The sequence below is a fragment of the Pholis gunnellus genome (assembly GCF_910591455.1).
Source record: "Pholis gunnellus genome assembly, chromosome: 20".
Lineage (NCBI taxonomy): Eukaryota > Metazoa > Chordata > Actinopteri > Perciformes > Pholidae > Pholis > Pholis gunnellus.
The window spans coordinates 8,847,944-8,863,508 of NC_136547.1; the positions used below are offsets into that span (position 1 = coordinate 8,847,944).

The 15,565-nt window shown below is 44.2% G+C and overlaps 2 protein-coding genes across 2 annotated transcripts in view; one reads left to right on the forward strand and one right to left on the reverse strand.

Annotated features, from left to right (window-relative positions):
* Positions 1-15,565, reverse strand: part of tmx3b (thioredoxin related transmembrane protein 3b) — a 30,593-nt gene that overhangs the window by 12,043 nt on the left and 2,985 nt on the right. The window contains exons 5-12 of the mRNA XM_079181434.1: positions 15,170-15,215; positions 12,821-12,901; positions 12,282-12,381; positions 11,990-12,067; positions 11,558-11,624; positions 6,271-6,369; positions 3,209-3,266; positions 2,926-2,979 (exon numbers count right to left, since the gene is read on the reverse strand). Coding sequence (XP_079037560.1) covers positions 2,926-2,979; positions 3,209-3,266; positions 6,271-6,369; positions 11,558-11,624; positions 11,990-12,067; positions 12,282-12,381; positions 12,821-12,901; positions 15,170-15,215 — 583 coding nt within the window. The remainder of the gene's footprint in view (positions 1-2,925; positions 2,980-3,208; positions 3,267-6,270; positions 6,370-11,557; positions 11,625-11,989; positions 12,068-12,281; positions 12,382-12,820; positions 12,902-15,169; positions 15,216-15,565) is intronic.
* On the forward strand, positions 10,433-11,377 carry LOC306712250 (uncharacterized protein). Its single transcript, XM_079181435.1, has 2 exons — positions 10,433-10,540; positions 10,625-11,377. Exon 2 carries the CDS (start codon positions 10,711-10,713, stop codon positions 11,083-11,085), a length of 375 nt encoding a protein of 124 aa, XP_079037561.1. The 5' UTR covers positions 10,433-10,540; positions 10,625-10,710; the 3' UTR covers positions 11,086-11,377.

Here is a 15,565-nt window from a genome sequence, read left to right on the forward strand (position 1 = left end):
CATTCCGAGTCAAAGCTACATCCTGCGCGGTTGTCCCCTGGGTGCCACACAATACTGCTCCTGCTTATATCAATGACACGATTATGAAGAGACTGAACTACATGATAAATCCTGTGGATGCAATATAAAAAAATCAGTCTGCGTTAGTGACAATAACGCTGACAATACTGGGACAAACTGGGAATAAAGCTCGTCAAAAAGTCAGTTTGTAACTTTCGCTCTGAAGGCTGCAGCAGGGAGTTTGGGATCAGACTTCACTGGAAAAAGCATCTACATGTGCAAGACTTTTTGCTTTGTTATTAATTCTTTGTCTATAATTTAAACATTTACAAATCTGTTTCCCCATGTATGTCCATCTTCCCACTCCCACTGACACATCTTGGCCAGACTGCTGAGCAGACCGGCCCAGAGGGGTGAGTAAACTAACTGAGAAACTTGCATGCGTTGGAGGAGGCGTGGAGAAAGAATGCACAACAGCTACTTTCTCGGAAACACTTTCAGATTTGTACACAAGAGAATTTTTAGCTGTTTACTTTAAATGTTCCCTCTGGAATCGTTCAAGTGTCTGCTTTTCATTTGACGTGAGAAATTGTAACAAATGAAGGCGATATTTATTGGCGTTATCTGCCACGTCATGTGGTTCTCATGGGGAGAAGAGTGTTTGCTGAAGCCAGACTCCCACTGAATTAATACACCAGGGAAAGAGTGTGTGTGTGTGTGTGTGTGTGTGTGTGTGTGTGTGTGTGTGTGTGTGTGTGTGTGTGCGTGTGTGCGGTGTTAAAGCCATCGCCAAATTACAGAAGGTGGTTCATAACACGGAAAATCATGTCACCCGTATCACCAGGAGGCTTTGGGCTCCCGCAGATAGATTTCAAATGTCTTTGTGGACAGGAATTAATTACTGAACAACCAATGATCATAACAAGGAGCATGTTGTTGGAAATATATGAAATACTATGCAAAGAAAAATCCACCACATATGCATTCTAGACACTGGGGACATTTAGATCGTCCGTAAGCTTTATTTCTTGTTTAACGAGATTGCATTACTGTGTGTCTCTTGTAAAAGATGTTCCTATACTCGTCTTAATTTATTTATTTTGGCCACTTGGTGCAGCACAGCAAGCTGTGATTGCAACATCAACCTCGTGTAGTTTGGCTCCGTTTTTGGCTCTTTAGCTGCTCAATCCTCCACTACAGGATGTTCAGCTAGTTCACCAGCTAACTAGCGTACAGTGGCTTTATGGGAGCTTTTCTGCTGAAAACAGCTGCTTGCTGCGTCTGGAAGCAGCAGGTGGTGGGAGTGTGCACAAAACATTAAAATTGCAGACCACAAAACAACAATTGCAATATTGCATATTGTCTGTTGGTGGAGAGAGAGGGATCCTTCCTCAACCCTTCTTCCATTTATTCCACTAAAAAGGTCTTTTTTGAGGGGGGAGTTTAATTTTGGTTAATGCAGCTTTAAGATGTCCTGAAAAGTTAAGTATGTTGCTCAACATCTAATTGGCTCTAAGCAGGGCAACGCCTGTGAAACCTAAAGAGTCCAGGTCCATTTATGGGAAGAAAGTCAAAGGTTTCAGTTTGTGAACAGGGCTTCTTGTCTGGTCTTGTTGCACCAACCGTCTGTGCAGCAACCGGCACATAAAAGCCAAGATAATAATAATGACAGGTGTAGAATTTCAACCCAACACACACGCACACTAACTGACGAAATCAGACTCCCACACAGACTAGTTCCCTCTCGGATGTGCATTCACTGTTCTGTCAAAACGCTACAGATGGCGGGTGAGCTGAGCACCACGACATCTACTACTGCATCAAATGTCGTCAGCTCCTCCATCAGTCACCTCTGATCTGCTGACTATGCGCTGCCGCCGCCCACCACCGGGGGCATCACTCGAGCTCCTGGCTTGTAACTACAAGTACCGTTTATATGTCAGAACACTGCAGGAGGCTCTGATCTCAGCGGGGTTTCTCAAACGCACATCTTAAAAAAAAGAAAAAGAAAAAGTCAGCACAGTGGAGCGTGGCGGATAGTAGTCCACTTGATGATAGGGATCTGTGTAATTCAATCAGTCCTAATGGGAATGCCTGGAGAGGGAAAACACTTTGATCACGACGGTTTGAGATGCACCTCTTCAATCAAAAGCAGAGATCTGTCTGATGAAGCAACGTGGTCAATGATGGGGCGCAGTGAGGAACTTAAGCACAACATAATGATGAAAATGTGATTTTTTTCTTTTTCTTTAATCCTTTTGAGGAAATCCTGTCGCCTGGCGCTCTGCTGGGAGTGATCAGAGATAAGGGTCAGCTACAGAACAGCAACATTAGAGGCGATTTGAATTGGAGCCACTTCAGTTGAGCGCGTGTGCTTTAACCTGGGTCCTTCAGCTGAAGGGTGACCTACCGACTGCACTCACTGAAGCATGCACACATGCAGCTGCTGTTACAGGAGCCCGATGATGAACCTCAGAGTGTCCGTGTTCTTGCACCGTCTTACTTTCCGACCCTTACAGTCCGCCAACAGCGAAAACGCGCTTGTGAAATTATACATTTGAGGTGCATTTCCTCTTTGTATTGGATGCCTCGTTTAATTAGTTCCCCTCCAGGAGGAGAACAGGTCGAACGAGGCGCCACGCAACACAAAGATCCCATCTCACAAGAGAAAACAGAAAGATTCTGCATTTATACCAACCGAGCTGAGTTTCTGACTGACAGCTGAGTAGAACACCTATATTTGGAAGCTGACATTTTGCATAATTACCTTTCTACTGAACCTCAATGAAAACATGCGTGCCCCCGACAAAAGGCATGAGCTTGCTTGTGAATAGACAGGCAGCGCTCCCCAGCGAGTGTGCCATCCTCGAATAAATGTATAAATTGGATATTCATCTTTGACCTCACCGCGCATTCGTGCCTTACCTGTTAAAATGTTCTCTGTATTCCTTCGCCACCCTCTGAATCAAGGTCTTTAATCTAAAAGCAAATGAGAAGAGAGTGAAACACCACACGAGTCGAAGTCTAACCTTCTTTTTCTTCTTTTTCAGAGCAATGCCTGTAATTTGTGGAGCGATCCAAACACTAACAGCAAGCCTTATCTTTATTTGAAAGCCGTGCACTTGAACACAACCACGGTGGAATCCGTGGGACTGTGTGGGAGTGATTTATACAGAGCCATGCTTTTTAATTTCAGAGTTCTTTGTACCTGCCACTCTCCTCTGTGGGGTCCTTCTCATCGATGACTGCAATCGCTACCAATTTGCCTGAGGTGGCAGACAGGGATTACAAATCACAATCACACACACACACAAAAAAAAGAGAGGGTGAGAAGACAATGGCAGGCAGATAAGAGGCGGTGGAGGAGACAAATCACCTCTCAGCCGCGGAAAAGAAAGAGAGAGAGGCACCGAGAGCGCTTTATTCATTCATCACTCAAACATTAAGCCAGCTTAGGCTTCCTACTTGGTTGAACAGGAAACAAGTGGTCACTTTTCTGGTAAACGAGATATTTCGGTGCCATTCAAAACTCAAACCCACGACAAATAGGTCTACTTGGAAAAATACATTTTTGTTACACAACTCAAAGGGTCTGTCATTCAGAGGTGTCTTAGTTTGAGGCCTTGTTGCTTGGATGAGAGTACCAGCCTGCCCCCTGGTGGTCACTGGCGGTGCGTTTTGTGTCAAGGTTTCGTGTGAAGGCAGTGGACAGTCATGAAAATGAATATTTCACATGCAGAGAGTGTGGAAATGGAAGTTAAGCTACAGAAACTATTTTTGTGTTAAAGGGCCAGTCCTACTGTATATGAGAATATTTGCACTCCGTCCATGTGCACTATTAATCTCCAACATACTTATGCTTTATAGATCAGGGAAGGCTGCTTAAGTTTTAATCGTTTTGTCCGTCTGCTCTCTGTTGTATTAAAAAAAGCACAACATGGAGGTTAGAGCTCAAAGAAATATTCTGTCTTTAAAATCAATGAATAATCTCAATAATGATCTAAATAATCCCTTCTAACCTTTCTTTGTGGTAATAATGTAGTTCAAATGCTGATAAACATTAATAAATACTCATAGGTTGTCACATGAGACGTCTATGAGGAAACCTTTTCATTAAGTTAATAATAAAAGGGTCACAGGCTTAAGTTTCTAATTGTTCTGGTAAAAGCTTAATAGAAAGCGCTATCAGCACTCACAAACTTCACTGTGGAGTGATGTAATCGAATTTCCAAGATTTCCCATCCGTCAAGTTGCACGCATCATATTTCTTCAAATGTGTTGAAGCCTATTTATAGACTGGACTACATCCTCTAACCAGCGGACTTTGTTGAATGGACTATTTGTGAGTCTAAAGACATGCAGAAAGTTTCATGTTCATGTGCAAAATCTTGAGAAAATTCACACCAAAAGCTGCAGTTTTCATTAGTTGTTGGTGCGATTGTGACATTATTTCACGGTGCAATTGCACAGCAGTGAAAGTTTGCCGTGTGGTCTCTTTTTTAAAAGGGGTTGTTTGCATTGAGCTCATCAGACAGACGATCCTCTCTGCCTCTGAGCACCGGTCCCTGTGAACCCATCAAATAGATTTTCTTTTCAATACGTAATTTATCCTCGCCTCTGCCTGTCCCTTAAGTTTCGCCCCGTAAATAGAACTAAATTACAGCTCGAGACTATTCATTGATTTTGGTCACACTGGTATTTAAACATAGACACATAGGCTTGCGTGGGATGAGGCTTTTAGAGCGTTGAAATGTCGCCCCACCACCACACAATGAGCCCGAGGGCATGAAACTCGACACTTGATTGAAAAGCCTTTAGAGACGAAGCTGGAAAATTCTATACCGTTTACACAAATATACTTCGATCTAAACTATTTATGTTTGTTGTTTGAAGCTGCAGACTGTGCCGTCTTAAATCAGTCACTTAGGGTTCATCCAGCTACGGTGCTTTAGAGACTTTTTTTTGTGTTCAGAACTAAAAACTACAAATTTGGTATAAATGGGTTAAGAAGGTGCAATGTGTGAGATCTGGCCACATGCTCCCAACAAATAAGAGGCATCTTTTCACCTCTATTACTGGGTCCAGCCGCTCAAAATAACACTGCTATCTAGTCTGTGTGGTGTCTGCTTATAGTTCATGTTCCTGTGCAGTCGGTGTATCGCTGGGACAGGTGGTTTATTGGATTAAATCCCGAGGGGCAGAAACAGGGAACCTTCTTCGCCGGGAGGAGAGCATGCGGCGGCTCGGGGAGACGGACAGCCAGTCAGCAGCAACTCTAATTCAGTCAGCACAAACCCCAGCGCCGGGAGTCACAGCGGGCTGGTGGAGCGCAGAGAGTTAGCCGGTCTGGCCCCGGTGTTGGGATTTGCACTAGCTGAATTCGAGCTAACTGCTACTGAAGGTCCGTCTCCCGGATCATGCGTCCATCTCCTCCCGGCAAAGCATCCTACCGGCGGCGGGGAGGACGAAACAAAAAACACTTTTCTCGTTTCTTTGGATTTAATCCCAAAAAACAAACAAACAAACCTACACAGACCCGGTACCTTCAACGTGATTGACAAGCCCTTAGGCTTGAGCAAAATATGTCAGAATGGACGCTGCAGTTACTCACTATCGCCTTCCGACGTACAAGTTGTAAAACAAGACATGACGGGCCGGGGCTAGCACGCTCATTTCTGGTATCTCAATACATAGACGTCTTTGACACAGCAACACTGTAACCTCTTCAAATTCTGTTGATAAACTAAATTTCACGCCAAATCTTACACATCGCACCTTTAAAAACGGACCACAAAAAAACAGTCCAAGCACAGCTTTCTCTGCACAGAGCATCAATTTACTGCCGTTTAACAGAGAGTTTGACTTCCACTCTGGAGCTTAAATGTCCTCAGAGAGAGAAAGTGGGTGTAGCAGAGCAACGTGGGCTGAATCTAGATGGAAGTGTCAGACTTTCTCATCACACACACAATTAACACTAATATTTATACAAGGAACTTTTGACAAGAGCAACTCTAACATGTTTGCTTCTTAATTATAAAGTCATCATGTGGTTGATTTGATACTTGGGCAGTGGGAGGCTCAATATTAGGGGATTTAGTGTGAAACAGCATTAAAGAGGAAGGCTGAGCAAAGCAGAGTGCTGATGCACTTCAAATTAAGCTAGATCTGCATAATATGAGATATATATATATATATATATATATATATATATATATATATATATATGCATGTATGCTGATGGGAGTACAAATAATGTTATGCATACGCCACCTGTTTCTCCGAGCTCATACAGTGTAAAGCCATCAATCTGGAGGTATCCTTGGAAGCGCTCCTTGTTCACCCATGATGACAAACTAGCATCTGCGTACTCTGCAACACAAAGAGACAGAATCTCCTTTCAGGGGCAGAGGGACAAAAATCGACATTCAGCACACAGCCAGTCTATATTAAAAGCAAAGCACAACAGGGTATTGATGCCTGGATTGTAAGAAGATCACCGTGTTTACCACTCGTGCGCTCTCGAGGGAATAGAGAGCGGGACACAAGCCGAGCGTTCAAAGACAGAGGTTAGCGAGACAATGATCAGAAACCGTTATGACAGCCGGCTGCCTCTGGGTTAAGTAGTCAGGGAGGCTATTGTGGGTCTGAGAGTCAGAGCTAGTGGATCAATCAACCTGAGAATCAATCCAGTAGTCAACAATCACATGCATCAGTGTGGTTGTTAAGACACGAATGAAAGGACATTATGTTCAGCCTGCATTTTACACGATCAGCATTCATTTCGTATTCTTCAAATAGTCAGCTGTAAAGATATTTTAAAAAACTGCAATATTCATTCTAAATAGATGCTGGGGGTTTTATTTCTGGGATGCTGGCTCAACTAACCTCATTTTCACAGCTATTTTGCCTTTCTGTCTTTAAAAAAACATTTGGTTTGTAAATGAATCTCCACGCGTACATACATTTATCCTCAGGACAGTTTGGGCAGATTTTTACACATTTGGAGCGAATGAATAATTCAACAGATGCATTAGGGGGGAGAAAAAAAAAGAAGAAAGAAATGAAGTGCAACAAATGAAAAATAAATAAATAAAGTGAAGTCAAATAAAGGATTGCTTGCTGAATGTGAACCACATGTTTGTTTCTACCCTAACATCTGGAAGGCAACATGCAAACGGGAACCGGAGTCTGTCCCCCGAGGGTTTGAATAGGGTGGTGTAGCAAGGCTGCTTCAACGGCACCGCTTTCTCCGGCTGGGAGAGGCTACAGGATGCTCATAATTGATGTCAAATGTAGCCGGGACCTCATTACGACATGTTCATAAGTTATTACGACCCTTCTGCTACCGGTACAGTAATTACAGCAACGCTGATGACTTTTACGCGGTTCTTAAGCTGCTCCCCAAACGAGCTGGGAGCTCAGTACCGAACATGACGACCTAAAACCTGAACACCCACCCCCCCCCCCCCCGAGGTCATAGCTTGTACTAGATTCAAAATGACCTTATTGCAATGTAATCTATTCCCTCACTGCTGCTGTGCAAAGGCAGAGTTGTTGTTGTTAAAGGCTGCTGAGTCAGTCAATTTGGTAGACATTCCAGAGAGTTCTTTCCACAGATGTTCTGGCTTTATAGACAGCATGCAGCTGCCCGACTCTCTTCTCCCAGATGTAAGAAAGAGCGCGCGAGAGAGAGCTAGCTGAAGGCCCCATGCTGGGACCGTACAGCCCGACGAACCTCCGCGCCGACTGAACCTGCTTCACCTTGAAACGAATTAGCGCTGCTCTCTTCACGGGCGGCCACCTCGCAATCACCATACAGCCCTACAGGAGCCTGTCAGCCCAGAGTTCACACAGCTGGAGACGAGAGAGAAAGATGAGGGGGGGGGGAGACAACAGACAAGAGGGTGGAGTGAGGATGATCCAGTGTCAGAGCTTCGAGCGCGGGGAGGAGGCAGCTCTGACACGTTTCAAAAGATGGAGGTTAATGGCACGGAGGACCTCCAAGACAATGCAAATAGTGCAGAAACAGAACCAGTGGGAGAAACGGGGGGGGGGGGGGGGGGGGGGGATATCAAAGATAACTGAGACACAGAGGGAGGCAGAGGATGAAAAGATTGATGAAAGAAAGCTCAGTGAAATGACAGGACACAGTCGCTACAAGTCGTACAAAAAGGAAAACCGAGAAGATAGACGATGAAAATACTAAAGCTAAAAAAAAAAAAACAGTGACGGATGGGAAGCATGTGTTATGGAATCAGCATCACCTGATGTGTAAGAAAGCAGGCTGGTTTTTTGAACACGTTCTCCAGCTCATTTTAGCACGTTAGCATGCCAACATTCACGTATTAACACAAAGTACAGATGAGGCTGATGGAAATGTCAAAGAAACCAAAGTTTTGGACCAATTGACTCATAACTGGATGACGGCACAAAAAGGTAAATTAAAATTAAAACTAACAAAGGACACACCTGGTTTGTGATACAGTACAGATGTTACATGTGTGGAAAATATGACTAACGCTTCCTCCACACTGACCTTCCCATCTCTGCCATCTCAAATAACCAATGAAGTCAATTCTCTCCATGTGTGCCGTGACCAAACGTCACATAACATCAGTGTGTTATTACCTTTTTAGGTAATCACAGTCATGGACTGTTAAGCCGCCTGTCAGTTTAGTGCTACTGATAAACGCATGCAAAATAGTGCTACCTCACAGCTGTCTGTGTCATGTACATGTCCATACAAGGAGAGGCCAAAGCACTGAAACAGATTACCAGAGAGCCTGATGCCGAGCATTACATAATGTGTATTAAAGGGAAAATTCACCACGTTTTATGTGGGTGTCCAGTCAGTGCTGATGGTAAATATAGTCCACTGAAGAAATAGTGTGGCTTTATTGACCAAGAAAGCTGATTTCTCCCGTTGTGGACCAAGATGCATTGCATGAGAGCGGCAAGTTCACTACGTCTGATAAATAAACTCACAGAAATGTCAATGAAGAAAATATTCTTTCACCTAAACAGAAAAATACAACCTTCTGAATTCAAGTGTCATAACAAGCACGTCTTGTTTAGTCTTTCCACAGTTCCAACTCTCAGCGAATCGGTCGACATTCGACTTTGGTCGAAATATGTCCTCAATTCACAAACGACACATTCAATCCAGCAGAAGGATTTTGTTTGTGTTGGCTCCACCAGGTTCCCCGTCGGCCATATTCTCCCAGCAGCAGCATCCTCGAGCGGCCTCTCCTCGGTTGACTATCCGAGTCAGCCAAAATACTGTAAAATCGACTCCGTAGAAATCCTCGTCTATAACATCCTCTGCACCCATATTTTGCCATTTTCACTGACACGACACAAGCGAAGAGAACGGGGATGTTTTTGAGCGGCTTTGCGGCCCACAGCTACCAAAACTGAAGTAGCACTCTGTAGACAGATTACGTCACTGGAAGGAGAAAGAACTACAGATTTTGCAGCTGCTCCCCAAAGACAACGGGAACATGGGCAAGACCCACAGGCGTTTTTCTCCATCCCTAACTCAGACAGATAGAGATATGGTTGAAAATCGGCGAGTTTTCCCTTTAACACTCAAAAACATCTTTGAAAAAACATCTCTGGCGAGTGCAAACAGCATGCTGTGCAGACTAATATACATCCTAATTATAGCTTTCTGTTGTCTTCTTACAACGCCAGCATGTAGCCCAGTAGATTTCCCTACACACACACACACACACACACACACACACACACACACACACACACACACACACACACACACACACACACACACACACACACACACACACACACACACACACACACACACACACACACACACACAGATTAAAACCATATGGCCCTTGAAGCAAAACAACAGCGCAGACCTGTACAGCAGCATGAAACTAAGGATTTGAGATATTAAATATGTATGAGCTGGAGCCTCCGTGCTGTACTATATTCTAACAACGCTCTTCAAAAAGGATGCTGCCGCTTGTGATGCGCACTGAACCAATCAAAGCTCAACTAAATGTCAAATATCATTTCGCACAAAGCGAGAGGCCGTGTTTGGACAGCGTGACGCCGCTCTATGACATCTATTGTTTAGAATCACAACAAGTCAGACCTGCACAATAAGAACAGCAAACGTGCTCCGAATTTCTCATCAGCAGATTGAATCTGAATCGCAGAATAAATACAAAAACAAGGGGGAGATGAGGAAAGTTGCTTTTAAGCCTCCGTAGCTGGTGGACTTACAACAAAGCCAATAAATAACGTGTGTTATTCATCCAAACACTTTCATTGATATCCTGGTCTGCCATAAAACAGTGTCACTGGGTGGCTATGCAAAAGTTTAGCCAAATACCATTTGATTAAAAAAAACTTCCTGCATAAGATGCCTCATCCAACATCCAGTCAGTGGGACCGGTCCTCTGAGAAACGCAGCACAGCTGGAGAGAAAAGCAGATGCCGAGGACTACAGATGGTGAAAATGGGATCAGGAAAACTATTTCTGTAATGCAGAGTGGGGCCGTCACTGTAGGTAAGCGCTTAATGAGCTGTACTCTCATTACCTTTCATCCATTTTCATCTACAATAACCAGCGTCTCTCTTAAACAATTCCTAGACCCTTGAAAGGAGGAATCCGCCATGTGAGGAAGGGCACATGACGCTCCCCTTCTCAGTCCTTGACAAGCTTAATGTGCCGTCGCCATGGCAATGCCAGACATCGGCCACATCCTCCGCATCAAGGTCCTGGAGGACTCCGCCGAGTGTGGAGTTTTCGTCATCAACGTCTGCTGCGGCGAGCCTCTCCTGCTGCAGTTCTGGCACAGGAAGCCCCCGTTCCGTAACGGCCAGGTGGAGCAGACGGATGTGAGGTGGCGGGCGGCAGTGGAGGTGGATTTCGTCCTCCGGGCGTTGCACCGCGCACCCGATCTGCCCAACGGCCACTACTGGGGCCCGTTTGTGCTGACGTTGTGCCTCAACGCCCTTCCCTTCCGGTTCCGCCTCCCGGCTCGGGCCCACAACGCCAGCAGATTACAAGACATCATGGGGGAATGTGGTGAACTCAGGCTGTTGCGTTGAGAAGCTTCAAATTGGGCAACAGAACAAAAAGGGCAGCTCCTCTAAACCTCTTATGTCACAGAGACTTGACGGCTGCTCCAGTGAGTGAACTCTTGGCTTTAAATGACTGTATACACTGTGCCAGCTCTGCACTCATTTCAGTCGGCCTGAACTGTGGTCTCTCACGCCCATCCATCCCGACCCGCTATGTACGTCCGCCCAAAAGACAAACCACCACGACATCGCTGGCCTCACCGCGCACACAATAGTGGGCAGAGCCCCGGGTGCTTTATGATGGGCCAAGGCACACCATAACTCAATGTGGTGAGGAAGATGAAAGGACAGCAGCAGAGACCGGAAAACTAGAGTAACACAGCGAGAGAAAACAAGGATGGCAGGGAAGGAAAAAGGAGACGAGGAGCAGTGCACAGAGAGCGCCCTACTGGCCCTTTAAACGGCAACGTAGATGAAGACGCGGTAACACAATACTCACCATCATAAGTAAAGTAGGCCCCATCCTTAAAGACTACAACCGCAGGAACCTCTGGCAAAGTTACCGACTGTTGAGAACACAAAAAGATATTTAAGTCAAAACCAAGTTCCATGAATCATTCTTACTCTATGGTTGTTAGTGCACCTGCAAAATGTGGGACAAGACTGTTGGCAGCAGAGCTTTGCGGCAAACTGTGAAACTTGTACTGTTTTGCATAATGTGAACACAGCATGCAGGCCCGGTATCTGTATATGCAGTTGAGAGAGGCTACGCCAAAAGAATTCATTATTTACAATTTAGAGAAACAGCAAGGATAGATGTCTACTGGTTACACAATACTCAAGAGTATCATGATGACAAAAATATGGGACTCTCCACAAATGATAACAATGTGTTTCTGAAATTCAAAGGGAGGCAAATTCAAAGCGTTACCTCTGGAAAGACTTCCTCTGATGCCGAGAAGAAATAAGTGTAGACGATGAGCTCAGAGGCTACGTCGTTGTACTTCTCCTGCAACGGCAAACAAGACTTTCAGCGCGCACACAATCGCTTTCAATAAATTGGTGTTTAAACAGTTGCAATTAAACTACTTAGTTCAAATGTGTTACAACCGCAGCAGTGTGCTTATCCTGCAGTCAATACGCAGTTTTACCATCGCGGCTCTGAAGAAGCTTGAATAAAAATAAACCTGGATTCGTGTCTTTGTGTCACAAATGGTGCTTACTTTGAGGGGAGACTCCCCGCCGACATACACAAAAAGCACATTGTGTCGTTTCATCATGTGCTCGAACATCTGCTTGCTGGGAAGCGCCCTGACGGCCGGTCTGGAGGGGGAAATAAAACCCGCGCAGATTAGTTCATTTTAATGAGTGAAATCCATTCAGCACAAAAATGGCACACTAATGCAATAACTGATGTAGAAGCGCCAACAGTTCTGGTCTTGATTCGCGTGCCGGTGGCGCCACCCGGTGGAGAATCAGAAACTCGCAGCCCTGAAGTGAGAGCCAAGCTTTTGATCTACCCCCTCTGTCACGGATCAAGCTTGATTTCCCTCAAGGAGGAGGAAATCTGTCAGGCACAGTTGATACAGTGGCTTAAACTGGAGCATCGGAGGGGGAAAACCCATTGAGCTATGAAACAAATACGGGCTGCATTGATAAGCTTGCTCGGATGGTTCTTATTTGCGCAGCTGTGAAGTGAAGGAAGTTCTACTTCATTTATATTTGGTGTCTTTTGTTTTTGAAGCGGTGGTCGGAGGCTTACCCTGCCACCCTGTTGGCAAACTCTACGATGTCATCTTTTGTCCTCGGTCCTTTGTAGTTATAGGCAAGATCCCCCTTTAACCTGAGGAGGCGGGACAGACACCAAACAGAGAGTGAGAGGCTGATAATTCAAATGTACCATTCGTTATGTCTGCGTTATTCATCCGCTGCCGGGTGAAGACATTCATGTGAAAATAAAATGGAAATGGAAAAACAATTACGTGACATTGAACTTTGCATTCAGGATATCGAGTTCGTCTGAAAAACCTCATTCGGTGAGAAAAAGAGAATATGAAATAATATAAAAAGAGATATTACAGTAAAGACAAAGCTCGGTCAGTGGACGGAAAATGTATCAGCAACTATGTTGACGTCCAATGAATCGCTTTTGTTGTCTGATAAAGCAAAGATGGGAAACATAAGCTGGTTCAAGCTTATCGAATGTCAACATTTGCTGCTTTTCTACATTCTAGTGGTGGCTTTCTTCAGTACACCTTTTTAATACTGGGTAGGCATTAGACTGCTCCCAGGTATGAGACTGCGCCCAGGTATGAGACTGCGCCCAGAACAGGCTGAATTCTTTGTGGCATTGATTCAACAGGAAGCTGGAATCCATGGATTTGTCGGATGCACAGAATCTCCCTTCCCACCACATCCCAAAAGATGCTGTGTTGAGTTAAATGCTCACACTGGAGACAATGTTTAACTTCATTGTAAACAGAATATCTTCAGGAATTAGAGACCTGGGCCTCTCAAAACCTGTCAGACGCATTGTCAACATTCTTCTGTGGCCCCCCCACCATCATCTCTTCTCTGGCTTTCTGTGTGTTTTAGGTTTGTCGTCTGTGTTTAGTCGTCGTATCATTTGACAATTTCTGCACTTTGTTTTACTGTGTAAAGCACTTTGGTCAACTGCAGGGTTGTTTTATAACTGTGCTAAATAAATAAACTACTCAGCAGTTACATTAATTAATAAAGAGTAAAAAATAAAATCGATAATGAAAAGAGTCCATTAGTAGCAGCCCTACTTGAGCCCATTAAAGACAGCAGCTGCCTTTGGAAGTATCGGAGCGCAGTAACGACAAGCTGTCTAGTTCAAGGTGAGCTGATGAAACAAATCTACCAGGAAACGCTTATTCATCACAAAAAGGTCAACTTAATCTAAATCCTCTCACCTCCAATGAAAAACAAAAACAAACGACTGGCCCTAATTGAGTTCCAGCCAGAGAAAGCGGCTGGAGCTCCTCCAACCAGCAGAATGCATTAAGGATTGCTACGGTTGCATCAGCCCACAGGGCTTAATGCACTCGAGGGGGAGCTGAACTCTAAATCTAGTCTCCTCCTCACCGAGGGAGACTTCTCGTGTTCTTCGATGGAGGTTTCATCACTCGCCTGGTTTGATGTTATGAACCCTGCCGTGTTCCTGTGACGGTTCTTCCCAAATGAGCTTGATGAAACTAAATGGGGAGGCCATTACGGCGGCGAGCAGTTAAATGATTCTGTATCGAATGCACGGAGGAATATTTGTCTCAAGTCAACAGGAGTTGTGCTGTTGAGCAGCTGGCGTCTACCCAAATTCATCCATTTTATATACAAAATAAAAATAAAAATGTCACTTGCACTTCACGAGAAATGAAAATGAGGAATCAGTTGATGTAGATCACAAGTGGCTGTAGCACCAAACATTGATTTATCAATCAATAAATCAAAAGATAAAGTGGGATAAACCTGAGCAAAGTCAAATATAAGAGTCACATTTAAAGTTAAAAGGCTGGAGCTGATTTTAAACAGTTGATCGCCCACGAAATGTATAATTAACTCAAGTGCCGACGCTAAAACTATTTTAGCTCAAGAAGGTGTGAAGGTGTGTTTGTCACGTAGTTGTGCCTTAAGGAAGCAGCAACAACACCTTGTTCCCTCGTGAATAAGTCGTCTAACGGCATCTCAACAGGCCAAACCTCAAGAGGAAGAAGACAACATTGTCTGATAATAACAATACAATCTAAAGTAAAGACGCTTCATACAATAAAGTAGAAGACCAAATTACAGCCTCAAAACTGACGGTAAAGTTGAATCAATGCCTCTCCGACACAAGCTTAATAAATACTTAAGACTAGTGTTATCTGCAGATATATTCTATTGAGCTTATTATCAGTCTGTGTCAGGACCCCGTAGGTCCACACAAAATTCAATAAGCCTTTTAATCTTATATGGATTTCTTTAGGCCTTTTCAAAGCTGCACGGAGTGGCTAAGAAAATTACAGCAATTTGCAAAAAAGAAAGAAAAGTGTGCACAACGTTTTGAAGACTTGGTACTGCGGTGTATAAAGCTCGTTTTTCTGTCACTTACAGTTTTATTGTGGGGTAACCACGAACACCGAACTCTGACGACATTCCTGCAACATACAAAACAAATGCAGCATCTCAGACAAAAGAAAGATATTAGAGAACCGTCATTGTCTTCAGAGGTTTGACGTATCCTGGGATTCAAATACTGAGGATTAAAGGAGTAGTTTGACATTTTGGGATATTTCCTTCTTGCCGATAATTAGATGAGAAAACAGTCGGCACTCTCACGTCGCTACAGAAAATATGAAGCCAGGCTAAGCTAAGCTGTTATCTGTAGCATTATATTTAACAGACCTAAAGCTCATCTAACTCTCCGCCACAATCTAAAAAACAGTTTCCCCTAAACTGTTGAACTATTCCTTTAAAAGCTCTGTGGATTAAAACAAAGGTATCAGTC